Source organism: Citrus clementina, unplaced genomic scaffold, assembly GCF_000493195.1.
Source record: "Citrus clementina cultivar Clemenules unplaced genomic scaffold, Citrus_clementina_v1.0 scaffold_7, whole genome shotgun sequence".
Lineage (NCBI taxonomy): Eukaryota > Viridiplantae > Streptophyta > Magnoliopsida > Sapindales > Rutaceae > Citrus > Citrus x clementina.
Genome location: NW_006262075.1, coordinates 18,837,029 through 18,862,557, shown reverse-complemented (window position 1 = coordinate 18,862,557; position 25,529 = coordinate 18,837,029). Strand labels below are relative to the sequence as shown.

The 25,529-nt window shown below is 39.2% G+C and overlaps 5 protein-coding genes across 5 annotated transcripts; 1 reads left to right on the top strand and 4 right to left on the bottom strand.

Annotated features, from left to right (window-relative positions):
- Positions 1-870: 870 nt before the first annotated feature.
- On the top strand, positions 871-5,025 carry LOC18036656. Its single transcript, XM_024181004.1, has 2 exons — positions 871-3,936; positions 4,072-5,025. Exons 1-2 carry the CDS (start codon positions 1,243-1,245, stop codon positions 4,774-4,776), a joined length of 3,399 nt encoding a protein of 1,132 aa, XP_024036772.1. The 5' UTR covers positions 871-1,242; the 3' UTR covers positions 4,777-5,025.
- A 9,281-nt stretch (positions 5,026-14,306) lies between these two features.
- On the bottom strand, positions 14,307-15,675 carry LOC112097012. Its single transcript, XM_024181271.1, has 3 exons — positions 15,181-15,675; positions 14,862-15,096; positions 14,307-14,770 (listed from the first exon to the last, which is right to left on the bottom strand). The coding sequence occupies exons 1-3, from the start codon at positions 15,673-15,675 to the stop codon at positions 14,307-14,309; spliced, it is 1,194 nt and encodes a 397-aa protein (XP_024037039.1).
- Positions 15,676-15,994: 319 nt separating this feature from the next.
- On the bottom strand, positions 15,995-16,915 carry LOC112097011 (L10-interacting MYB domain-containing protein-like). Its single transcript, XM_024181270.1, has 2 exons — positions 16,598-16,915; positions 15,995-16,516 (listed from the first exon to the last, which is right to left on the bottom strand). Exons 1-2 carry the CDS (start codon positions 16,913-16,915, stop codon positions 15,995-15,997), a joined length of 840 nt encoding a protein of 279 aa, XP_024037038.1.
- Positions 16,916-18,410: 1,495 nt separating this feature from the next.
- Positions 18,411-20,989, bottom strand: LOC112097010. The gene is made up of 5 exons (XM_024181269.1): positions 20,720-20,989; positions 20,126-20,317; positions 19,340-19,996; positions 19,197-19,252; positions 18,411-19,089 (listed from the first exon to the last, which is right to left on the bottom strand). The coding sequence occupies exons 1-5, from the start codon at positions 20,987-20,989 to the stop codon at positions 18,411-18,413; spliced, it is 1,854 nt and encodes a 617-aa protein (XP_024037037.1).
- Positions 20,990-23,239: 2,250 nt separating this feature from the next.
- LOC112097009 lies at positions 23,240-25,290 on the bottom strand. The gene is made up of 3 exons (XM_024181268.1): positions 24,421-25,290; positions 24,197-24,264; positions 23,240-23,372 (listed from the first exon to the last, which is right to left on the bottom strand). Exons 1-3 carry the CDS (start codon positions 25,288-25,290, stop codon positions 23,240-23,242), a joined length of 1,071 nt encoding a protein of 356 aa, XP_024037036.1.
- Positions 25,291-25,529: the final 239 nt, after the last annotated feature.

The window sequence follows — 25,529 nt, the reverse complement described above, 5'->3', positions numbered from 1 at the left end:
AAAATTATTTTATACATCTACATAAATATATAAATAAATTTTATTCAATATTATATCAATTTCAACCATTTATACTTTTACAATAATTTACAATAAAATTTACCAAATATAATAATTACTTTTAAAACTCACATCATCTTTTCATCTATGTCTTGTTTGCACATCTCTACATCCGATCTATCTTTCTCCCTACTCTGTTTCAGTACTTCTGCTTTAGTAATGACTGGTCTTCGTCTTAATTAATGTGCAACATGGCCAGCAATTTGTCTTCCGGTTGTTATTTTTTGAAGTAGAATGAATAGTCTTAACTTAATAATAAAAATCTTTAATTTTAATTTTAAATGAATAATTTCATTAAATGCATAAATAATAAATTTTTTTATCTTTTGAAGTCCAATGAAAATATAAAAAAAGAAATACCCCACATCAATGCTAATGGAACTCTGCTCAAATTTTCTTCTTTAATTACAACTTACATTAATACTAACTTTTTGTTAGTGATAGAATTTAAACAAGTCTCTCAATTTTCAGGATGTAGATTCTTGTATGAGAATACAAATGCCGGTGCCACTGAAGACTTAAAAGTAATAAAATGTGTTATTTCTTTTATTATAAGACAATAAAGTAAAAACTACCAATCTCAATTTTTTTTTCAATAGCATTAAATACCAAAAATACCCAAAAAAATAAGTTGGCCGATCTTTTTGCCAAAGTATCATTTTTATGTTTAACCCATTTGCAAAAATATGTTTTCGGCAAAATCAGTAAAATACGGCTTGAATTCGATTTTTCAGTAATTCTTTAAACTTAATTGATATAAATATTTTAAAGAAAAATTGTTGCTTTGAGTCTATTCTGAGGTGTCTCAAAATTTGAGCAGAGTCAAACTAGCAAACACTGGCGATCTTGATCCGTAATTAATAGGGAGAAAAATAGAGAAAGAGATGCTTTTGTAAAACAGAGGGGAAGGGAAACAGAAAGTGAGAAATTATTCGAAACTTGTAAAAGAGAGTGTAGGGAGGGAAACACAAAGGGCGAAAGAGAGAAATGGAGGTCAAAAGCTTTTTCCACGAGCATCCTTTAACACTTTGTGAGAATAATAATAATGGCTAACTTCTTTTCCATGGCTGTGAATAGCCTTGTTTTGGTGAATCCTACAGCTGCACCAACCGTGGGTTTAATCCCAACACCTGCTCTGCTTGCAACAAAGAAGTAACCTCGGGTAGTTTCTACATTTGTAAGATGTGCTCGCCCGAACCTCCTCTCTTCCATCAATCGTGTGTTGATTTACAAGAAGAGATTTGTATCACTCACTATCGTCCACATTGCGTACTCCACTTTGAAAGAGATTCTAGTGATGAATCGAAAGAGCTAAAATGCGATTTTTGTCGGCAAAAACACAGATCGTTTAAGTACCGTTGTGGGGATTGCGATTTCCAGATTGGTGTAGGATGTGCTTCAATGCTCATTAAATACCATCAAGGTCAGCAGCACGTCGAGCATTGCAGTCATCGGCATCCCTTGACCTTGATGAAGTTGCATGATATTGATATGAATTGCAAGTTGTGCTCAAAAAGCATCAACGGCCCAGGCTATGGTTGTGCTCCGTGTGAGTTTTACATCCATAATTCATGTCGGGATGAATTTCCGCAAGAAATCCGCCACCCGTTTCATCCGCGCCATTCTTTACAACTCTTGGATGGGGAGCCGAACAGATATGATTGTGACGCTTGTCAGTTCAATATTCAAGGTTTGAGGTACCGATGTGACATGTGTGCCTTTAACTTGCATCTAGAATGTTCATCTCTGAAGCCAAACGTGGAATACAAAGGCCATCAGCATCTTCTTATACTCATTGAGGGTATGTTCGACTACAGCATATGTGAAGCTTGCGGTTTTGGTATTGAAGGTGTTTTCTCTGCGCGTTGTGTGCGATGTGACCTCGATTTCCATTTGCAGTGTGGTTCTGACCCACTACCACCGTCTGTTTTGCATAAAGACCACGAACATCCTCTCATTCTCAACAAATTCGGAGGATCCCTTCATTGCTGTTATGTTTGTGGGCAAAAAAGAAATTCGGAGGATCCCTTCTACTGCTGTGTTGAATGTGAGTACTTCGCTCATGTGCGTTGTGCGATCACTGAGATACAGTATGATGATAAAGGGAGATCGAGACATTTCAGTCACGAGCATATCTTGATTCTCCGTGAAATCCCCAAGAATAATGATATTTTTTGTCATGGATGCCGGGAGGCTATCCAAGGCCCAACGTATGGTTGTGATCCTTGCAAGTTTTATCTCCACAAATCCTGTGTTGAGCTGCCGAGAGAGATTCATCATGAATCGCATGAACATTATTTGAGACTCAGATTATCTGATATTTCAAAACAGATCACATGCCATGCCTGTGGTAAGCTTTTCAATGGTTTCACATATCATTGTGATACTTGTTACAAGTTCGATCTGGATATTGGCTGTGCTTCAGAGCATCCTGCTGTAAATCTCATGGTATCCACTGACAAGTGCGAGTCCCACGAAGGTCAAGAAAGAATCGGACATTTTAGCCACGAGCATCATTTGGATGTTATCCCGGAGTCGGAGGTAACAAATTTGAATTGCGAGTTTTGCTGCAAAACCATCGATGGTCGATGTTATGGTTGTGTTGGATGCGAGTTCTACATCCATATTTCATGTAGTGAGTTGCCTACAGAAGTTCGACATCCTTTCCATCAACTGCATCCTCTGACACTCTTGGTCGCTAAGAAGTTCAGGTATCGGTGCGATGCATGTCGCTTTGGCATTCACGGTTTTAGATACCGGTGTGACACGTGTGACTTCGACTTACATCCTGACTGTTTATCTTTGAAGGCAAACATTAAGTACAAAGGTCACGAGCATCTTCTTACTCTTATTGAGAATATGGACCACTACGGAGAATGTGCAGCATGTGGCCTTACAACTGATGGTGCTTTCTTTATGCGTTGTATGGAGTGCAAACTCAATTTTCACGTTCAGTGTGGCCCTCACCAACTACCACTAACTGTTATGGTGATACAACACGAGCATCGTCTGACTCTAATGACTGGAACACTCGCCGAAGATAACTCTGATCAATCTTACTGCACCGTCTGCAGAAAAGAAATAAATCCCGAGCATCCTGCTTATTGTTGTGCTGATTGTGAGTACTACGCACATGTGGGTTGCGTAATCACTGAGCTACAAGTTGATGAAAGGCAGAAGACGACGAAACATTTCAGCCATGAACATCTGTTGTTTCTCTACGAAAACAAATGGAATGATGATATTTTTTGTGATGGATGCGGCAACGATATCCAGGCAAACGAACCAGCATATGGTTGTGATCAGTGCGATTATTATCTTCATAAATCTTGCGCTGAGCTACCGAGAGAAAGGCAGCATCCCTTCCATCGACATCCACTCTTTCTCTCAGACAGCCCTGAAGAGTGCAGTGCTTGTCGTAAGGATATCTATAGCTTCTGTTATCTCTGCGAAGATTGTGACTTCATTCTAGACCTTGACTGTTCTTCTCTCCTCCCTTCAATAAAACTTGAATCAGTTCATCATGAACATACTCTTACTTTCTTCAAGAAGTTATACGGCACTCCAGAATGCGAAAGCTGCAAGTCTTATAATATCCCCCCAGATGAGTTGACCCCACTAGATCTCTCTTATATACGTTGTGTGAAATGCAATAAGAATTGGCACCTTTTGTGTTTTGAAATGCCACAAACCATTGACCATCATAGTCACTTACATTCTCTCGCGCTCAAGGATAAGTGTGTTGAACTTTCTAGTCATTGCTATGACGACAAGTATTATTGTGATTTTTGCGAGACCATACGAGACGGTCGAGAATGTGTGTATCACTGCGAAAATTGCAACTTTGTGGTTGATCTTGAATGCGTGTTTTCTGAGGTACATCTAATCATATTTGGGGATTTTAGAATTTTAGTTTGAGTTTTTCTTAACTTATTGTTTTACAACTATGAGCTTCATTGTTACGCGTTGATCTAAGTAATATTTAATTAATAATCCTGTATTGCTTTATAGGTAATGCAGTTTGTTGAAGGAAAGAGCAAAGATGTCGAGCTGAGATCTGTAGGAAAGTCTCGCTTAACCTACAGCTACAAATATATATTTGAAAACTTAAGTTCAGAGGAAAAAAAGACAATGGAGTCCACTCGAAATGGTGTCTTTGAAGAGCTGGAAAAGATACAGGAGCGCACTCCTGTGGATATCTTTAAAGAACTGGAAGAGATTGATGACACAATTTCAGGAAAGGTGCGGTTTTATGCCAAAGGCCTGTTAAAGCATGTGGCAAAGGAACATACGCAAGGATTACTGCAACTAGGATATATAGATAGAGAAGCAGAGCATAAAGTTAGAGAAGCAGAGCTTGAGCTCGTGAACGTGAGAGATTATAAAATCAATCCGAAGTTAGCCCCGGTTCTGAAGAAGTTGCTTGAAAAGTATGACGATATCGGTGCCAGTTGCCCGTTGACTCCAAAACTAAAGACGATTGCCCTTATCACATTCTGTACGATTGTGGAAATCATGAATAATACTGAGGTAAAGAACCTCGATGTTGCCTCACTTATCATGTGGTGGTTTCTCTTGAAACTTGTTCAGAGAGCAGGGTTTAAAATTGATTTTGCTTTGGATCAGTTGAAGAGAATAGGCTTGGATTTTTTTCAAAAGAATAATAATGAAAGTTCGATCAGGAGCAGCCCTTTTACGAGATTCAAAAGGAGTTAGCTCTGCTTTCTGAAGAGATTGATGGACGAAAGGCAAAATATGAAATTTTGAAGAATAAATTAAAAGACAACGTAACTAGCCACGGTACTGAGCAATCGACAAATGAAGCCAGTCGCTTGAATGAAGTTTTGGGGATCATGTGGCTGCTGGAGTGCTCGAAGATATCTGAAATTTGTGGTCATTTTGCAATAATTCCCCGTTTAATTGATTTTCTGTAATTTTTCACAATCGGAGAATTTTCTCATGCTATCGCGAAATGTTTATCAGAGTACTTTCTTTTAATTATTATTATTTCTGTTGTTTTTTTAACTGTTGTATGTTTATTTATATTTTGAACGATGGGCATCTCAATACTACCGATAGATGGAATTATAGAATATATTAAAAATATTACGTTAGATATACAAAATATATATATATATATATATATATATATATATATATATATTTATTTATTTATTTTAAAAAGAATAAATATTAGTTATATATATTTTTTAAATTCAATTACAAATATTACACATACGATAGTTGTAATGCACCACAAACTTTCTCAATAGATAAGACATTTCAGAAGCTCCCATTATCGGATTCTGGCGACGTGTTTCGTCTCTAGGAACCATCCCCACTCAATCAAAAACCATGATGGAAAGTCTGATTTTTTCCAAAGCATTATTATTAATTTTTTTATAGGAATAATAACTATAATAACACAATAATAATAATAATAATAATAATAATAATAATAATAATGTTGATGTGAGATTCTGGTTCTCTGCTCGACCACGACCAGGACCTTTCGTCGTAACACTTCTTCTCCACAGACTCCTGCGTACACAGAAACAAATCAGAGCGCGCCGGGTGATTTCCCTGCGTAAACCCTCCGACGCTTAAGTCAGAAATGTAGGTTTCAGATTCCTGAGAAAACCAGCCACAAAATCTTATGGCTTCTTTTTAATATTAATTATCTAGAGTTCTCTTTATCTCTATTTCAATGTAAAAAAACCTAACCCTTTTACCTTCATTGGCTACCTTTTTATAGGCTTTCTCTGAGTCCCGGTTTCCCACAACCCACGTCCATTGCCTCCCCCCAACTCTCGGAAGTGGACGCTCCGTTTTCGTAGTCGTGGCTTGATGAACTTCGTGCCTTGATTCTCGGGTAGGAGTGCACGGACGTCTTGCCAACTGTCATTGACAGGGTCTCCTCACCTCGACCTCTAGCAGGAACAGCCTTATTCTCGTAGTAGGAGGCTGGCTCCCGCTGTGATCACGTGAAGGATGTGTTCGTGAACGAGCAGAAACATTCCCGCTCGTGCTATCCTGCCACCAGATACTTGCTCACCATACCTAACTATCCTGCTACCAGATACCTGCTCACCATATCTGGTCTGGTCGGTGTACGCCCCCCAAACACCGGTCCCCCAGTTTCTGGTGTCGAGTAACGCAGTGAATCGACAGTAGAAATTCAACAGTCGTGACTCGGGTAGGATCGGAAAGGGCTTTGAAGAGTCGTGTCGCATTTAATTGCGGATGAGGTGATGTGGCAGAAATCTATCCCTCCATTTGAATTTTAAACCGATGGCTACGAAACCCTTGGAATTTGTGTCGTTAAATGCTGGCAGCCCAAGAGTTTGTTCTTCATTAGGAAACCAAAATCCCCAAAAGAGAAACTCGTTTTTTATCCCATTTCTGTCTCTTCGGCAACTGGGTCCTTCCTCTCCCTTGGCGTAAAAGCTTCCATCCTTGTCTTCCCTCATTGTCTCTCTCCGACCTTCCGTCACAACTTCAGGTATTATTTCTATTTCTTCGGTCTTGGATAGTTGTAGACAATTTCTTTTCTCTTTGTTTTGCTTGTGTAGTATTTGGTGATGCTGCTCTGGTTATAGTTTAGGGAATGTCAAAAGGTAAAGAGAAGGTCATTGAGATTGATGACGACGAGTTAGACTTCTTGCCTAGTCTGCTCGCCGATCTTGCCTTTGACCTTGGGATCCCCTTAGAACCCATTAGATCTAGTGTTGGGACTAGTGCTAGGAGGATGCCCTCCCAAATAACCTCCTCAAGCGGCAATAGCGGCGACGAGGGATCTTTTGGTTCGGAAGAAACCCTGAGTGAGGATCAGGGAGATGATTCTGGTGAAATGTCCTCACCAGGAACATCGCGACTAAATAGGAGGGTCACAGTAGGAGGTAGAGCTCTATCAGAGCATTATACTATTGATTTCATCACGTGCATGACCACAGTAGACGAGTCACTGACCTCCAGGTTAGGTATGAAATTCCTGATGATATACCTCTTAAGATCCCAGGAAAGAAGGATACTCCTAGTCGGCCTCCTAGGGGATATGTTACTCTATTTCTGAAGAGTTTTAAACTTGGACTGAGGTACCCCCTGCAACCCTATTTTGCCCGAATACTTAATAGGTTAAATTTAGCTCCTGGTCAGCTGAACCCTAACGGGTGGAGAGTACTCTCTGGTTTGTTTATATTGTCGGATAGATGTTGCCAAAGCGAGCCCACAGTTGATGAGGTGAAGCACCTGTATCAGCTAAAGAGCAGCCCCAAAGACGCCGACTGGTATGACTTCCAATTAAGTACCAAGACCAGGAAACCCATAATTGATCTTCCAACTGGTGGTGATGAGAATTGGAAGAAAAAAATTCTTTTTTGCTGGGGGTCTCTGGGGTCAAGTTGCACAGATTGACGGGAATGATTATCGCGTCCCACCCCGTTTCGTGGTCCCAGGTTGTCTGCTCGCTTTAGGTGTCTTGTCTCCATAGTTGTTCTCACTTTGCTGATTTGTCTCTAACCCAATATCTGTTCGCATTACAGGTTCTTGGGGTGTGCACTACCCACTTAAACCTGAGCAGCTCAAGCGGGTCGAGGCTGTACTGGCCAATTCCTGTTTGAATCGAGAGATGCTAACTATTTATAACTTGGTTGAATCTCGTTTGGTGTCCACTGTTGTGCAAATTTTAATGTACTCGCAAGCGCACGAATCTATTGTAGTATAGACTAATGGTGACGAGTGTCGATCCCACGAGGAGGTGGATTTTAATTATATATAGAATTAATTTTGTAAATGGGTAGTTGGATTTATGGTGGAAATGATTTGAAATATGCTAATACTTAAATTAAAATGGCGAGAATAAATTCTAAAATTGGAATTGCAATGGAGAGAATAAATTGAAGAGAAAATCTATTAAATTGACGTACTTGGGTATCTGGATCCGTATCAACATGCATCATGGGCTAAATAATCCGTATTAATGCCAATTAAATCATAAGGGGGGAATCCACACCTCATGAACCACGCTCTAATCAATATGGTGCTAAGGGCTTATCGTGCCAAATAATAATAACCTTGTACTAGAGGGCCGGTGAAACCAAGGCGGTACTAGACAAGAATATTATTATTTGTCGACGAGAAGTCAAAACATCCACAAAAACTAGAGGGGAAGAGAAAATAAATTTACCAAATTAAGCCCATGACACATGTTGAGACTTCACCTTCAACCCAAGCTTGAAAGAAAATTAGCCACTCATAATTGAACTAGGGGCAAAATGGGAATTTATTAAAATACGAAGAAAATACAAGATGGAGAAGGAATTACAGAAAATGGATTCAGAGATATCCAATTAGGGGGGAGAGGCCCCCTTTTTATTAGGGATGGCAAAAATCCCCACGGGGATGGGTACCCTCGGGGATTTTCCCCATTCGGGGAGGGTACGGGGATAATTTTATACCCAATTTTTTTTTCGGGGAGGGGACGGGGAAAATTTTTTACCCAACTTTTTATTCGGGGAGGGGACGGGGATGAGGTGGAATCCCCATCCCCTACCCATTTCCCCATTTTAATTTTTAATTTTATTTTTATTTTTAAAATTACTAATAAATAAATAACAAAATTATAAATATTGTTAAAAATAATAAATATCAAAATAGTTGTATGTTGGGAAAGTGGTCACCCTTTGCCGGGAATTAGTTGAAGAGTATTAATTGAAGTTTTCACCAACTGTTTATTGCTTTGATTATACTGGTAGTAGTTCTTCTACTAGATCTACAGGGGATTCTTATAAGAAAGCAACCAAATGGATGACAGGTTTTAATGATTATGTAAACAATGGAGATTGTGCAGTTGTTGCAGATGAATTAGATTCATATTTGGATGAGAAAGTTATATCTCGGATGGAAGATTTTAATATTTTGAGTTGGTGGAAGACAAATGCTAATAGGTATCCTACATTAGCTCGAATTGCTAGAGATATTTTGGCAATTCCAATTACAACAGTTGCTTCTGAATCAGCTTTTAACACTAGTGGTAGAGTTGTGAGCTCATACCATAACAAACTTCATCCAAGCACATTGGAGGACTTAATGTGCTGTCAAAGTTGGTTACGAGCTTACAATAGCGGTATGAGTTTATTTTAATATGATTAATTTAAAATCGAAAATAAAAAATGTATTAGACTATTAATTATTCGGGGACCGGGGACCCTCGGGGATCCCCTGTTATTATTCGGGGAGGGGATGGGGATTCTCTCAAGCAATTTTGACGGGGACGGGGAGGGGACGGGGACATATGCAAAACATCGGGGATGGGTATGGGGAGATTGGTCCCCTCCCCTCCCCTCCCCATTGCCATCCCTACTTTTTATAGATACATGGAGTAAATCATGGCCATCGGATTAAAAACAGTTTGGACGCTCAGGATTGCGCCACGTCATCAGTCAACAGTCCACGGTTTGACCACGCGGATGAACAGTAACACGGTTTGACCCGACTTTGAACAGTAACGCGGTTTGACCCGAATGAACAGTAACGCGGTTTGGTTGAAAATAATCCTGTGTGATGCATGCACCGTATGCGAGATTTTTCGTCCACTGATATGCTGCCACGTCACCATCAACAGTACATAAGAATTTTAGTCCAACAGGATCGTGACACCTCATCAGTCAATGCCACATCATCGGTCAATGCCACGTCATCATCCGTCTATGTGAACAGTGTCGTGAACAGTAACGTATACAGTACCGTACACGTGAATAGTACCGTACATGTGAATAGTGTCATTTTTCCTTTTATGCTCCTCCTAAGGTTTTTGACCGTCCTGAGTTCAAAAGTGATGTCCGTTTTGCCGTTTGATTTCTCCTTTATTGTGAAATGACTATAATGCCCCTAAAATACATAAAATACTTAATTAAAATAAAACACATGTAATTAAATCACAAGAAGGTTAAATACATAAAAGTAAGGGTTGTTAGTAAGACTTGAAATGTAAAATGACGGTTTTCTCCTTTATAAATATGCATTTTCTAACACTCAACATCCACCGGCCATAAGATGGAGGATGCTGTGATCGGGGCTCTGAATCGGAAACGTCCTTGACCTCATACTGCCAAGCGGGACCAGAATAAATATGCTCCCACTGCGAAGCGGGTGAACATTGTGCAGCAGGTTCCCCCCTTGAAGACTCTACCACCTCTTCCTGCCAAAGTCGAAGAAACTAGCGGAGCAGCCACTGACCCGCTTCCTCTTCTCCACCAGCTGGGGCGAAACCTCGTTTATCTGACAATCGAGCAGAACATTTAGTCCCCTATATCAATGAGTTTTCTAAACTCGTGAGCAAGAAGGACCTGAAGGATTTTGACGGCAGCACCCTAGGTGAGCTGGTGGGAGCTATACAGTATAATGCCTTTCACCTCGGCTGCATGGCCACCTACTATAAGGCGAAGGTCGGCCGCTATGACCGGAAGATGAAGGAGGACATTCAATCGACCAATACCAAAGCTGATGCTGCCGAGAAGAGAGCAGGAGACATGAATCTCAAGAATTTGAAGTTGATAGAGCGAGAATCTCTTGCTCAAGCAAAGGCCATTAATCTTGAGGAAGAGCTGACTAAGGTCAAGGAGGATCTGCAAAGGCAGAAGGCTATGTACGAGGCTCAGCTCGAGTCTCTCCGGGATTCCCACCAGGTTCAGGTCGAGAACCTGGAGAAGGAAGCTGACAACCAATATGACCAGGGGCTTCGGCATTCCTATCGTTGCACCATGGCCGTGTTAACATATATGTTTTCATAATGTTGATTTTGATGATAACAAATAAGATTAAGAATGATTAATCTTTGAAGTTCAAATTATTTTTTATACATTTTAAATAAATCATTATTTTTACATTATAAAGGTTTTATATTTAATGGAAAAATGATTTTATGAAATTGGTTGTTTTTCAAGTTTATGATTTAATTGAAAGAGTTTTGAAAACTTTGAAATCAACAAGTATTGCTTGAAATTTTGGAGAATGACTTATTTGAAAAGTTTCATAGCATTTTGGGCTATATCATAATTTCAAAAAGTTTTGGGATTAACAAAGCATTATTTAGAAATTCTGAAATTGGACTTATTTACAAACTTTCATAACGTTTTGGGCCATAATATAATTTTATAAAGTTTTGGGATCAAACTATAAAATTAGAAAATAATGTCACTATAGCAATCACTGTAGCAAACGGCTAACCGTTTATTTTCAGAAAGCATGTTCTGCATAGTATTGTTAAAATGATGATTCTGGAACATAACGGTGAACCGTTTACTAAAAATGGTTAACCGATTATTTCCAGATTGCTAACCTTGAACTGTTTAGTAAGAACGGTTAAACCAAATTTATTTTGCAGGTCTCTAGAACTTAACGGCGAAAGGGTAATCCTAAACGGTAAACTATTTATTTGAAAATTGGCCCAACGGTAACTTTGACCAGCCTAAACGGTTAACCGTTAATGGTTAACGGCGAACCGTTTTCGTGCAGACAGTTTATAACGACTAGTTTTTTCAGCTCCAACTATAAATATGCTCAATCCAATTCAAACAAGAAGAATTCCGACGATCATCATTGAGCAAAATATTGAGAATACAACTTTCATTGAGCTTTAAATTCTTGTATTCATCTCATTCATTCACACATTGAGCTTTCACTTGCAATCAAACACATTGTGTGAGAGAAAATTCATTTGTAATATTTATCCTTGAGAGGTTGTAAATGTTGGGATACACTTGGGTTAAGAGATTGGGGATAATCTCTTGTTGTAAAGGTCCATTGACACCTTGGAAGTCAATTGTAAGCGTTTGAAGCCTTGGGAGGCTAGCTTAGTGAAATCCTCAAGCCCGGTGTGCTTGGAGGCGTGGACGTAGGCGGGGATTGCCGAACCACGTAAAAATTCTTGAGTTTGCTTTCTCTTCCCTTGCTCATTTATTATTGTGCTTTCATTGAATTTATTGTTTTCGAATTTATTAAGGCATTAGATTGGATTGTTGTGTTGTTTGCTTAGCTTATTTTTTAAAATCCCAATTCACCCCCCCTTTTGGGTTGCCTTGTTAGTATTTCAGGCCGTCCTTGGGAAGTAGCATCCTGATCTGAAGATAGACGAGCTAGCTGCTGGTGTTGCTCAGTATATGGATGAGGAGGCCGCCAAAGAAGATATCGAGGAGGTGGAGCCAAATGCCACCGAGGAGGGAGTCTCTCCTCCTTATGCAGTCCCTGCTAATGTTGCTGAGGCAAGTACCCCTCTTGGAGCAACGGGTGACACTCTTCCTGCCCCTGAAGTTGACCAGCCAGTAGAGGGAAACCAGCTTACTGACCCGCCGTCCTCTTAAGTGTGTTTTCCTTTTGTAGTTGTATGTTTTTTTTTTAACATTGTATGTTGGGATTAACAGCTTTACAACTTTCAGCAGATTAATAAGAATGTTCTTACTTGCCTTCTTGAATTGTAGTTAATTTTTTTTTTGAGAGTCTGCTCGCCTTCGTTTGGTCGAACAGATCTTGACATGTTTGGCTTCTGGTCTCGCCATAGAATAGGTTTCGAGACTTACCCTTTGTGTGCCTTAGAAACTTTTATCGCGTCTGGGAGTCTGCTCGCCTTCGCCTAGTCGAGCAGATTCTGACACGCTTGACTTTTGGTCTCGCCATAAGACAAGCATTGAGACTTAGCCTTTGCGCGCCTTAGAAACTTTTCAACGCTTGGGGGTCTGCTCGCCTTCGCTTGGTCGAGCAGATCCTGGCACGCTTGGCTTCTGGTCTCGCCATAAAACAAACTTGGAGACTTAGTGAGCTTTTGCATGCCTTAGAAACTTTTCAATGCTTGGGGGTCTGCTCGCCTTCGCTTGGTCGAGCAGATCCTGGCACACTTGGCTTCTGGTCTAGCCATAAAACAGGCTTTGAGACTTAGTGAGCCTTTGCATGCCTTAGAAACTTTTTAATACTTGGGGGTCTGCTCGCCTTCGCTTGGTCGAGCAGATCCTGGCATGCTTGGCTTCTAGTCTCGCCATAAAATAGACTTTGAGACTTAGTGAGCCTTTGCATGCCTTAAAAACTTTTCAATGCTTGGGGGTCTGCTCGCCTTCCCTTGGTCGAGCAGATCCTGGCACGCTTGGCTTCTGGTCTCGCCATAAAACAGGCTTTGAGACTTAGTGAGCCTTTGCATGCCTTAGAAACTTTTTAATACTTGGGGGTCTGCTCGCCTTCGCTTGGTCGAGCAGATCCTGGCATGCTTGGCTTCTAGTCTCGCCATAAAACAGACTTTGAGACTTAGTGAGCCTTTGCATGCCTTAAAAACTTTTCAATGCTTGGGGGTCTGCTCGCCTTCCCTTGGTCGAGCAGATCCTGGCACGCTTGGCTTCTGGTCTCGCCATAAAACAGGCTTTGAGACTTAGTGAGCCTTTGCATACCTTAGAAACTTTTTAATGCTTGGGGGTCTGCTCGCCCTCGCTTGGTCGAGCAGATCCTGGCATGCTTGGCTTTTGGTCTCGCCATAAAACAGGCTTTGAGACTTAGTGAGCCTTTGCATACCTTAGAAGCTTTTCAATGCTTGGGGGTCTGCTCGCCCTCGCTTGGTCGAGCAGATCCTGGCATGCTTGGCTTCTAGTCTCGCCATAAAACAGACTTTGAGACTTAGTGAGCCTTTGCATGCCTTAAAAACTTTTCCATGCTTGGGGGTCTGCTCGCCTTCCCTTGGTCGAGCAGATCCTGGCACGCTTGGCTTCTGGTCTCGCCATAAAACAGGCTTTGAGACTTAGTGAGCCTTTGCATACCTTAGAAACTTTTTAATGCTGGGGGTCTGCTCGCCCTTGCTTGGTCGAGCAGATCCTGGCATGCTTGGCTTCTGGTCTCGCCATAAAACAGGCTTTGAGACTTAGGTGGCGTTTGTTTTTTTGTCTGAAATCTGAATAGACCTGAATTAGTCTGAATTCTGAATAGATCTAAATGTCTGAATCTGAATAATTTGTTTGTTTTTTCGTCTGAATCTCTGAAAATAAGTATTAAGTTGTTTGTTTTTTTTCAACTTAAAAAACAGAAAATGTGTAGTTTTACATTTGTATCCTTATTAAATTTAAATGTCAAATAAATAATATATTAAATACCACAATATTTTAACATTTATAAGTAAAACTATATTTAAGTGAACACATATTGATTTTGGAATTTTAATATATAAAATACCATAAATTTGAAATTTTATCGTATATAATATAAAAAAGAAAAAACTAATAAGATGTTTGAAACAGTTGATTTGCAATTTCATCTCGAAGTTGTCGCATGTAATTTTGATCTTCCATACTTGAGGAGTTGATAGCATTAGCTGTGTGGTTTTGATTGCCATGACCACTTTCTAGCTCAACTTCATCATTTTCATATTGAGCAAATAATGCATCATCCACTGATATTTTTCGAAGAAAATTATGAATCGCCATGCATGCCACCACTATTTTTCTCTGTGTATCAAATGAGTATGGTGCCATCCTTTTTAGTATTGGAAAACGGGCCTTTAGCACACCAAAAGCACGTTCAATAACATTTCTCAATTTAGCATGGGCATGATTGAATATTTCCTCCCTTTCTCTAGCTCGACCGCCACTACGAAAGTCACCTAACCAATAACGCACATGACGGTATGGTGCCATGAAACCTCTTATATGTGAATATGCTGCATCAACTAAATAGTATTTATCTAGAAAAAAACATTCAACATGAGTGACTAATAAAATATAATATTATAAATTATAATGAATAAATTGGTAAAATAATAAATAATGACATACCAGGCGGTGGAATAGGAAAATTATTTCTTGAATTACGAATGGTTTCAGTTAAGACCCTTGAATCATGTGCAGTTCCTTCCCATCCAACAACAACATATCTAAATATCATGTCAAAATCACAAAGGGCCATTACATTTTGAAAGCATTCTCCCCTACCCCGACCTCTATATGGCACTTGTTTATCAGTTGGAATACATGCATGAATAAGAGTTCCATCAATTGCACCAATTGAATCCTACATATTAGTAATTAAATTATTTCAATGATCAAAATAAAAAGCTTTATTCTTCAACATATTAGTATACATAAAGTTTTATACCTTAAAAATTTGCCTTAATCGAGTATTACGGATGCCTCTTGAATTATCTGTAAATGACGGAGGAGTGATCATTTCTTTCGAAAACTTCATCATTGCCGACAGTACTTCATGAAAATACCTATGCACTGTATGACCTGAGTGCTGGAATCTAATTTTAATGAACCGATTTCGAAGATTATGGCTAATTGTAAATAAGAACATAGCCATTTTCTCTTCAACAGTTAAATGCTTACTATAAGAAAGCCATCCTTTTTCTTTGAACAATTGACATAGAGATATGAACCCATTCTTATCCATCCGCATAAGATCATAGCAGACTATTGGTGATCCATTTAAAAGTTCTTGAATGTAAAGAGAACCTGTCAGAGATGATGTAGATACTCGTTGCCTTTTGGTCGACCCTTTCAATAATTTTTTTACCAACATAATCAATTGTTTCCGTAATATTCGTCTAACCCCAATCTTTATGTCAACTTCTTCGTCAGCCATAGCCATATCTATTATACGAAAAAAAAAATATATATATATATTATATATGTAGCATTTAAAGAAGAATATTTAATATTAATTGAATGTTGACATACCTACTATTAAAGTCCAAAGTATTGCTTAGGCTGCAATTTATTTGTGATAGGATATAACAACCTGACCATATAAACAAATTTATAAGAAATTATAAAGACAAAAATAAAGTAAAAAAAAAAACATAGATAAGCAATGTAAACCACACATTGAGCAGCAAGATATTCATTAAATATTCAAATAACCAAAACACACCAAATAAAACATTGACAAATGAACTAGGAATAAGATATTAAGGCCCTTTTGGTAAACTATAAATCCATCCAATTCGTTCTTCATCACACTCCATGCCCATCCATAGTTCTCGATACTCTCTCTTATTGCAGAGTGCATTAGTAGCCACATAATACATGGGATTGTCATAAGTTAGTAGCTTTCTCAAAATCGGCATGCACTGAGTAATTGAAGGTCCTTTGTCATCGGTCTTCTCTAATACAGCCACTAATTTGTTGATATCTTCGCGAGTTTCATCCGATTTGCTTTTCTTTTGTTTCTTTTTACACCTTTGCATGTCATCGGAAAGCGGTTCATCCACATTGGTGTATGAATCTGGTGTTTTTACCTCACAATCATTATCTTCTACGTTAATTGGAGTTTCAGATAGCATCGATGATAGATTCCCCATTTCTGGTATCCCTTCCATTCCAGAACTCCAGTTATAAGCTCCTGTTGCTACTGCACCTGAGAACAATGCCACCAACTCTTCAGCATTTGCTAAAGGTTTATTGCGAAATTGTTTAGCTTCTGGATATTTCTGTTCAATCAAAACATAATAATTGATTATACTTATATGTAAAAATATTAAATAATTTACTTAAATAAAAAAAAATGTTACCTTCAAGTATTCTTCCCATCTTTCAGGTGGCCAATCAAAAGTACGAGTTGTAGAATTGTAACCATGTCCTATTGTCATTGTTAATTTCAGCCATGTGAGGTATTGCCTTTTCATATAATCCCATCCATTTTTAAGTTGTTTCGGGGTAATAGATTTTCCTGTCAATGTTTTCAGTTCTTGAGAAATCCTATTCCAAGCAGTAGGCTTCAAGGTTGCCCCAGATCTATTTCCATTGTTTGCTTCACGCATGCAGAGATCAATAAAATATTTCCTATAAGTTGGATCAGTCCAATTTGCTCTCTCCCCTTGTGACGACATCTATGAGAAAGTTCCGCAAAAAACAATCAAATGGAACCAATTGTGGATTATTAATTTCAGCAATTGCCATTATTAATTTCACCCAAGGAGACTGAAAAATTCGTAACCACCCAAGATAGCTCTATTAAAACTACTTCAACCAATTACATTAAAAAAAAAAATGCAATGTCATATCTGCATTCAGTCAATTGATTATACACAACATCATCTCAATTATAAAAAAGAAAAATGAAATCAAACAGATGAGCGAAAATTCTCCCAAATAAATCACTGTCAGATTAACAAAATATATTCATATAAATAAAACAATACCCAAAACGCATAACGAAGTGTGTCAGATCCAAAAAGAGTAGCAAAGCTATTAATTATTAAAAGTGAATGCTAGAAAACGTAATTGAAAAGTCAAATATAATAAAAGTGAATGCTAGAAAAGGTAATTGAAAAGTAAAAAAGAAAGGCCCAAGTCAAGTGCTTGCCTGGTGAGCAATTAATGGGAGATTCAAGAGAAATTAATGGGAAATTCAAGAACTGGACGAGAGAAGCAAAGTGAGGGGAGATTGCATGACGGCTAAAAAAATAATGATAAGATTATTATGTGGGATAAATTTTTTTAGGTGAGTTTTAGGATAGATATGAAAAATAAATTATAAAGTAGGGATATTTTTGACATTAGAAAGTAACTGACTTAATTCAGATTTTTCCATTCAGTAAAAAGCTAAAAAAATTAGCTTATTTTATTAAGTCAAAATTATTTAAAAAGTCCTATTAAGTTATAAAAACAAACACTTCTAATTAACTTAATTAATTAAGTTAAGTCACTTTAAGTTATTAAGTTAAAAAACAAACGCCACCTTAGTGAGCCTTTGCATACCTTAGAAGCTTTTCAATGCTTGGGGGTCTGCTCGCCCTCGCTTGGTCGAGCAGATCCTGGCATGCTTGGCTTCTAGTCTCGCCATAAAACAGACTTTGAGACTTAGTGAGCCTTTGCATGGCTTAAAAACTTTTCAATGCTTGGGGGTCTGCTCGCCTTCCCTTGGTCGAGCAGATCCTGGCACGCTTGGCTTTTGGTCTCGCCATAAAATAGGCTTTGAGACTTAGTGAGCCTTTGCATACCTTAGAAACTTTTTAATGCTTGGGGGTCTGCTCGCCCTCGCTTGGTCGAGCAGATCCTGGCATGCTTGGCTTCTGGTCTCGCCATAAAACAGGCTTTGAGACTTAGTGAGCCTTTGCATACTTTAGAAGCTTTTCAATGCTTGGGGGTCTGCTCGCCCTCGCTTGGTCGAGCAGATCCTGACACGCTTGGCTTCTGGTCTTGCCATAAGACAGGCTTTGAGACTTAGCTTTTGCGTGCCTTAGAAATTTTTGTAACATTACAGCTGACTGAAATTCCTCATCGATTCATTAATTGATGAATTCGGCTTACACGAGATTGCTTTGACATAAAATAAATAATAAGGAGTGAGAAATAGAAATAACTTTAAAACATGAACAAGTCTTACTGGAAATATTTCTTGAGGTGCGCTGCTTTCCATGGGCGTTTCACCTCGTGGCCATCCGTGCGAACAAGCTTGTAAGCTCCGGGTCTAACTATCTGCTTGACCCTATATGGCCCCTCCCAATTTGGTCTAAGTACTCCTTGAGTCGAGTCTTTCATGTTCTGATTCACTCTCCTTAACACCCAATCTCCGACCTTGAACTGCCGTATATTCACCTTCTGGTTGTAATACCGAGCAACCCTTTGTTGGTAGACGGCTGATCGCTTCGATGTTTGCTCCCTTTTCTTGGTTAGCAAATCCGGATTCAAGCACATCTGGTCGTTGTTCTCCTGCTCATCGAAATGATCTGTTCGGTGCGTGGTCATCCCTATCTCGATTTGTACAACCGCTTCATGTCTGAAGGCCAAGGCAAACGGAGTTTTGCCAGTTGCTGTTTTGTGGGTTGTCTTGTATGCCCATAATACACCTGATAACTCATCAACCCATACACACTTTTTTGCTCCAAGCCTGGTTTTCAAAAGCCTCTTGATTGTCTTATTGGCTACTTCTACTTGTCCGTTAGACTGAAGGTGAGCAGGCGAGCAATACTTCAACTCTATCCCGAGGTTTTGACAAAAATCCCTGAAGTTGTGGTTATCAAACTGCCTGCCATTATCTGTTTTCAAGGCATAAGGGATCCTGTACCAACAGACCAGGTTTCTCCATACGAAGTCAGTTGTCTTTTTCTCTGTGATCCTGCTGAAGGCTTCTACCTCTATCTACTTCGTGAAATAGTCTATTACTACTTTGCATGTGTTGCTGTTCCTCGTCCCTTTGGCAATGGCTTGATCAAATCAATTCCCTATTGAGCAAATGGCCAAGGGGAGGCCATAGAGGTGAGCTTCTCTGGTGGTTGGTTAGAGAAATTTGTAAAACTCTGGCAGCTTACGCAGCTCCTGGTCTTCTCCTGTGCATCCTGGTGCATTGTCGGCCAGAAATATCCCTGCCTTAGAACCTTGTGGGCAAGGGATCTCGCACCAGAATGGTTTTTGCAAACTCCTTCATGTATTTCTCTCAGTACGTAGTCCGCGTCGTCCTCATCCAAACACCGAATGAACGATAGCGTATATCCTCGCCGATATAGCACCCCATCAATCATCGTGTACCTTGAGGCCTGAGCTCTGATCTTCCGAGCTCGTAGCTTATTTGGTGGTAATACTCCGTCTCTAATGTATGAGATTATCGGGTCCATCCACGAGCATTTCTGTTCTATCAGCATCACCTCCAAATTCTGCTTGATGCTAGGGCTGGTCTTCACCTCCAAAGGGATCGACTTAGGCATTTTTGGGTCTGTCACAGCTACCATCTTGGCCAGAATATCTGCTCGACTATTCTGCTCCATTGGGATTTGTATCACCTCAACCGCTTCGAACTTCCCCATCATCTGCCTGACTTTCTTCAGGTACTGCTTCATCTTCCCATCTCTCGGTTGAAATCTTTCACTGACATGATTTGCAACCAGCTGAGAATCAGTTCGGATTTTCACCCTATCCGCTTTCACTGCCTTAGCCAATCCCAAGCCCGCTATTAAAACTTCATATTCTGCCTGGTTATTTGTGGCTGTGAATTCTAACTTTACAGCATAAGAGATTTCCTTCCCTTCTGGGCCTTCCAAAACAATCCCTGCTCCAGACCCCTACTCCCCTGAGGATCCATCCATTGACATCTGCCATACCCGGTCTTCATTGCTGACTGTTACAGCATCCAGTTGGTCAAAACCTACTTCGGGTTCTGAGAAACCTACCCGGTCTTCATTGCTAACTGCCTGGGCCTTTATTGCTGCTCGGGGTTTGGAATCTATGTCGAACTTACTCAACTCTATAGCCCACTTCACGAGCCAACCAGAAGCATCCGGCTTGTGCAGAGTCTGCCGCAATGGCTGGTTTGTTATTACCCAGACGGGGAATGCTTGAAAGTATAGCCTCAACTTCCGAGCAGCAACCACGAGGGCGAGTGTCTATTTCTCCAACGGTGGGTATCTAGTCTCGGCGTCAAGCAGGGCCTTGTTGGTGTAGTATATCGGATATTGAACCCCTTCTTCCTCTCTCACTAGAACAGAACTTGTGGCATGATCTGATACCGCTATATATAAGAATAACATGTCCCCATCCCGCGGTGTGGACAACAGAGGTACTTGCTGCAACTATTGCTTCAAGGTGTAGAAGGCTTCTTCGCATTATGGGGTCCATTCTGTTTTCTTTCCTCTCCTTATCACTTGAAAGAATGGCTGGCACTTATCTGTTGCCTTGGATATGAATCGGCTCAATACCGCCAACCTCCCCGTAAGGCTCTGCGTCTCCTTCAGGTTACGAAGAGACCTCATCTGCACGATCGCCTGGATCTTTTCGGGATTCGCCTCGATCCCCCTATGACTCACCATGAACCTGAGGAATTTGCCCGACTCGACCCCAAAAGCACACTTCTCCGGGTTGAGCTTCATCTTATACTTCCTCAAAAGTCCAAATGTCTCCTCGAGATGCTCGACATGTTCCTTCGGGAATTTTGATTTGGTTATCATGTCGTCCACATACACCTCCATTGTTCTCCCAATCAGTGGCTTAAAATTTTGTTCACTAACCTCTGGTATGTGGCCCCCGCATTTTTAAGACCGAACGGCATTTCTTTTACCACAACTAGGCATGTATGCAATAAATTTGTGAGGTAACTCACCTGCCAATCGTACTTTGGCCTCGATTAACCAACGGATGTCAGCAGATATGTTATTCCTCATAAGCAATCGCATGCGTTCGGACCGAGCTTTATAGATTATAAAGAGGGCATTCTGAGGAAGTGAAGGGAATCGATTGTGAAGCTTTGCTAAAATCTCGTTTCTGTCCATACCTTCGCCTCAGAATATCTGTTATTATGGGAAACTGAAATAACCGACTTGATTGTCACGGAGTACTGTTATCCACTACTTCACCGAGATAACAAACTAAAGTACACAAACAGAAAAACAGAAAAACAAACTAAAACACACAAACTAAAGCACACAAACACAAACTACATCTCGTTTCTGTCCATACCTTCGCCTCAGAATATCTGTTATTATGGGAAACTGAAGTGATCGACTTGATTGTCACGAAGTACCGTTATCCACTGCTTCACCGGGGTAACAAACTAAAGCACACAAACAGAAAAACAGAAAAACAAACTAAAACACACCAAGAAAAATACAAGCGTCCTCTTATTGAATTTACCTCAAGCTCCAACTGGATGTTGTAGACACCTCTCTCAATGTCTCTGAGCTGGCTTTCTAAATCCTCAACATGGGATACTAACTCTGGTGGTTGTAGAGATCAAATATGATGTATTTTACAAAAGGAAAATTTACAGCCGTCTACCTATTTGTTTAGCCTTTTGCAAAAATATACAAACATTTTTTTTCAACGCGCCACCTGTAGTTACCCTTTTATTTCACTTTTCCACTTCCGACTAGTCTCCGTTAATAGAGTTAATAGAATATTCATGAAATGACTTTTTTAACCCTCAAGGGAAAATTATAATTTAACCGAAATAAAAGACAAGAAAATGAGATTAAAAAAATGTAACTGTTAGCTCTCAAACGACTATAATTTCGGCTATATATAAACACAAGAAATAACAAGAAACATGTTAAACAACTCACAATGCTCAAAGACGTCATCTTCAAACACACCATTTATACCATTCATTTGCCATTTTTAAAGCTCAGAACCAACCAAATTGAAACCAAAAACTTGCTTATACATCAACCTAATCTGCCTCATATAATCCATCAAACCCATAACTGCACATTAAAGCAGACAATTATGCCATCCATTTGTCCTAATTACAACCATTACCAGCCAAATTAAAGTTAAAAACCTGCTTATACATAATCCACACATTCAAGCTCACAACTTTTCCTTTTCTCTTTTACAAATGGCATCGAGTTATAGCTCAAGTTCTGCAGTTAGTGGACAGCCACATAGAAAAGTTAAATGCATTCCTAAGAACTATTGGTGTGGTGTGCAGGAATGTGCTATGGTTTCTACTACACAACAGAATCCTAATGCAATGTTTTGGTCATGTAAGTTGAATAAATGGAAGTTTTGGCAATGGTTTACTACTGAAGCTCTCATATACCCTAGTATTGATCAAATGACGGATAATCAAAATATTGAGCTGAATGATGATGTAGTGAAGATAAAGAAAAGACTTAAACTCATTGAGGGGAAGCTTAAATATATCATAATTATGCTGCTTTGTGTCTGTGCAATTGTGCTTTTTAAAATGTAATGTAGCTTCTTTTTATATACATTAATGTAATTAACTTCTATCACTGACAATTAATGAAAGTATTCAATTAAAAATAATTGTTACATGGTAATACCTACTTATTTACTAAAACAATTATAATTTAGCTTAAAACTTAAAAGTGGCATACTCCACAACAATCATGTTGGTTTTATAAGCTATAAATTAGTGATACTTTTAGCATCAACAGCATTAACAGATGCAGCTCGAAAATGTAACTACTGAACACTACCTAAAATGCACAACACTACCATATCTTGATTTAGAAAAATGCATATGAGAACAAATGCAAGCTTTTTAACACAACAACAAAATCCTTGTAAGAAAAGAAGCAAAATCAATGTTTAACTAAGTTCCATCATAACATAATATCCAAAATGGTAACTATCCAAGAGGGCAACTGCTAAGACATCATAAATAGTCTATGTGATTTCCAAAGTAACATATCATAATTATCCAAACTGAAGCCAAAATAACCATCATAATCTTAAACAATAGCCTACAAAACAAGTTAAAAGTCAAGTTTACTTCCATTTTGCTCATGCCGAAGTTGTTCGTCCTCTTGTTCCAGCATGTCCACCGCTAGATCCAGCCTTTCTTTTCTTTGTTCTAGCTTCAAAAGTTTCTCCTGGACCACTTCGTATCTGAATACATGAAATGTTAGTTAAACAAGCTCGAACACAACAACAAAAATATCAAAACATGGAAGCATTTTTATATGCACATGTTTTCACTTTCTTAGTGCTTAGGATAAGGTAGTTGCTGGTTGAGATGAGGTTGCTGGTTGGGATGAGGTTGCTGGTTGGGATGATCTTAGTGCTTGGGATGAGACAGTTACTGGTTGAGATGAGGTTGCTGGTTGGGATGATCTTAGTGTTTGGGATGAGGCAGTTGTTGGTTGAGATGAGGTTGCTAGTTGGCCTGAAGCAATTGAAGTGATGCTGATGCCTGGGAAACATGTTGTGAATGAGTATCGAATTTCACAAGTAATGCACAATAAATAAAAAATGGGAAATGCACATGTTTTCTCCTTCTCATTCTCTGCTCTGAAGCATTCAGTGGCTGATTTGTTGTTGGTGATGCCTGCAAAACATGATAAATGTAGTAAATGTTGAACAATAAACATAATAAATACTAATAATTTTTTGTAATAAATAATAATAGTATAAACATACATTAGAATTATTTTTTCTAGCTCGAGCTGCCTTTGCAACGGATGACCTTAATGGGCAAGACTTGACATTATGATTAGATCCACCACAGAATGAGCAAATGATAAAAAAAATTCTTTTTTCTTTATGTGGCTCTTTTTCTACATTTCTTGGGCCTTCCAATCTTCCTTTGCACAATTAAAGGATCAATTAATTGTCTTCCAGTAGGCCCCCATGTACACTGGTCTGGAATATGATTAAACATCAACAAATACGTGCTAAGGTAAGCTTGTTTGCTGAAGCACATTAGAACATACTCCTGAACTTCATGTCTTGCATATCCCATGGCAGCCATAGCATGTGCACAAGGGAGGCCAGCAACTTCCTAATAACCACAATCACATTTTCTTCACTCTAACATCACTACAAACCTCCTAGCTGGATAATAAGCTTTATCCATTACTTGAAAATTAAGATCGCCAGAAGCTTGCACAATCATTTTTTGTGCAATTGTGCTTTTTTTGTCCAGATGTTTCAATACCTTAGGCGTCAAAGGGCTTTTCCAAGTGGCTGCTTCATTTTTTCTCTTTGTAAACCGTTTCATAAGTCTACATCTGATTTCTTCAAGTATTGTCAAGCAAGGTCTGTCTCGATAAGCTAATATCCAGCTTTTGAAGCATTCTGATGTGTTATTATCAGTTCGATCTACCATACAATTTCTGTCATACGTATGCATCGACCAATTATACCACAAAAGCTCTTTTTCCAACCACTGATATGCAGCTTCTTTTTCAGTCTTGATCTCTGCCATTGTCTCGTTGAAATCATGCTTGTTACTACTCTTAGCAGCCCTCCAAAATAGTTGTTTCAACTGTGAACCAACAAACAACTTAGAAAAATTTGCATAAACATGCCTAATACATGCCCTATGATAGGCAGTAGGCCATGTATTTGCAATTGCATTAATAAGTCCCTTTTGTTTGTCACTGATAAATGTCACTAGTCTGCCATCATCCAAGTAATTATGCAGGTGCTCCATAAACCAGCCGCATGACTCTGTATTCTCAATTTCACAAACACATAATGCCAACGGAACAATCCCATTGTTAGCATCCATACCAACGGCAGCTAATAGCACTCCACCATACTTACCCTTCAGGTGACATCCATCCACTTCAATAAAAGGCCTATAGCCATTGAGAAAAGCATTTTTCTGTGCAGGAAAGGAAACAAAAAACCTTTGGAATAAAACTTTGTCAGGTATAGAGACAACATCACACAACACTTTGCAAATTGCTCCTAGATCAACTTTCTGAATAGCTGCAGCATACTGAAACAGTTTTTGATATCCCTTGGAATGATCCTCAAATACCTCAAGTCTTGCCTTCGCTCTGGCCCTATACAATGTCATCTTTCCAATCTTCAACCCAAAAGTCTCTTACAAATAATTCTTCAAGATATCAATCTTTACATTGGGATCAATAACAACTTGATTCTTTATTTTACCAGCAACCCACGTGGAAGTTACTTTCACTGTTTTATTAGTAAGTCTGCAGCTATACATTTTTTTGTACTCTCGCAATATGAAACCACTTCCATAGTTCATTTTTGCACCAACCACATAATATGGACAGCCAGATTGCTTACAAG

What these genes read in the sequence shown, in the direction of transcription:
- LOC112097010 (XM_024181269.1), bottom strand. Translation starts at nt 20,989, where the DNA reads ATGGAGGTGTATGTGGACGACATGATAACCAAATCAAAATTCCCGAAG. An exon ending in GCCTTACGGGGAGGTTGGCG is followed by an intron (nt 20,318 to 20,719) that starts GTATTGAGCCGA and finishes CCATTGCGGCAG; the next exon opens with ACTCTGCACAAGCCGGATGC. An exon ending in CAGTCAGCAATGAAGACCGG is followed by an intron (nt 19,997 to 20,125) that starts GTATGGCAGATG and finishes ACAAATAACCAG; the next exon opens with GCAGAATATGAAGTTTTAAT.
- LOC18036656 (XM_024181004.1), top strand. Translation starts at nt 1,243, where the DNA reads ATGTGCTCGCCCGAACCTCCTCTCTTCCATCAATCGTGTGTTGATTTA. An exon ending in TTGAATGCGTGTTTTCTGAG is followed by an intron (nt 3,937 to 4,071) that starts GTACATCTAATC and finishes ATTGCTTTATAG; the next exon opens with GTAATGCAGTTTGTTGAAGG.
- LOC112097012 (XM_024181271.1), bottom strand. Translation starts at nt 15,675, where the DNA reads ATGGCTATGGCTGACGAAGAAGTTGACATAAAGATTGGGGTTAGACGA. An exon ending in GATTAAGGCAAATTTTTAAG is followed by an intron (nt 15,097 to 15,180) that starts GTATAAAACTTT and finishes ACTAATATGTAG; the next exon opens with GATTCAATTGGTGCAATTGA. An exon ending in TTTTCCTATTCCACCGCCTG is followed by an intron (nt 14,771 to 14,861) that starts GTATGTCATTAT and finishes GTTTTTTTCTAG; the next exon opens with ATAAATACTATTTAGTTGAT.
- LOC112097009 (XM_024181268.1), bottom strand. Translation starts at nt 25,290, where the DNA reads ATGACATTGTATAGGGCCAGAGCGAAGGCAAGACTTGAGGTATTTGAG. An exon ending in AAAGCCCTTTGACGCCTAAG is followed by an intron (nt 24,265 to 24,420) that starts GTATTGAAACAT and finishes TGTGGTTATTAG; the next exon opens with GAAGTTGCTGGCCTCCCTTG. An exon ending in GCAAGACATGAAGTTCAGGA is followed by an intron (nt 23,373 to 24,196) that starts GTATGTTCTAAT and finishes TCATGTATTCAG; the next exon opens with ATACGAAGTGGTCCAGGAGA.
- LOC112097011 (XM_024181270.1), bottom strand. Translation starts at nt 16,915, where the DNA reads ATGTCGTCACAAGGGGAGAGAGCAAATTGGACTGATCCAACTTATAGG. An exon ending in GATGGGAAGAATACTTGAAG is followed by an intron (nt 16,517 to 16,597) that starts GTAACATTTTTT and finishes TTGATTGAACAG; the next exon opens with AAATATCCAGAAGCTAAACA.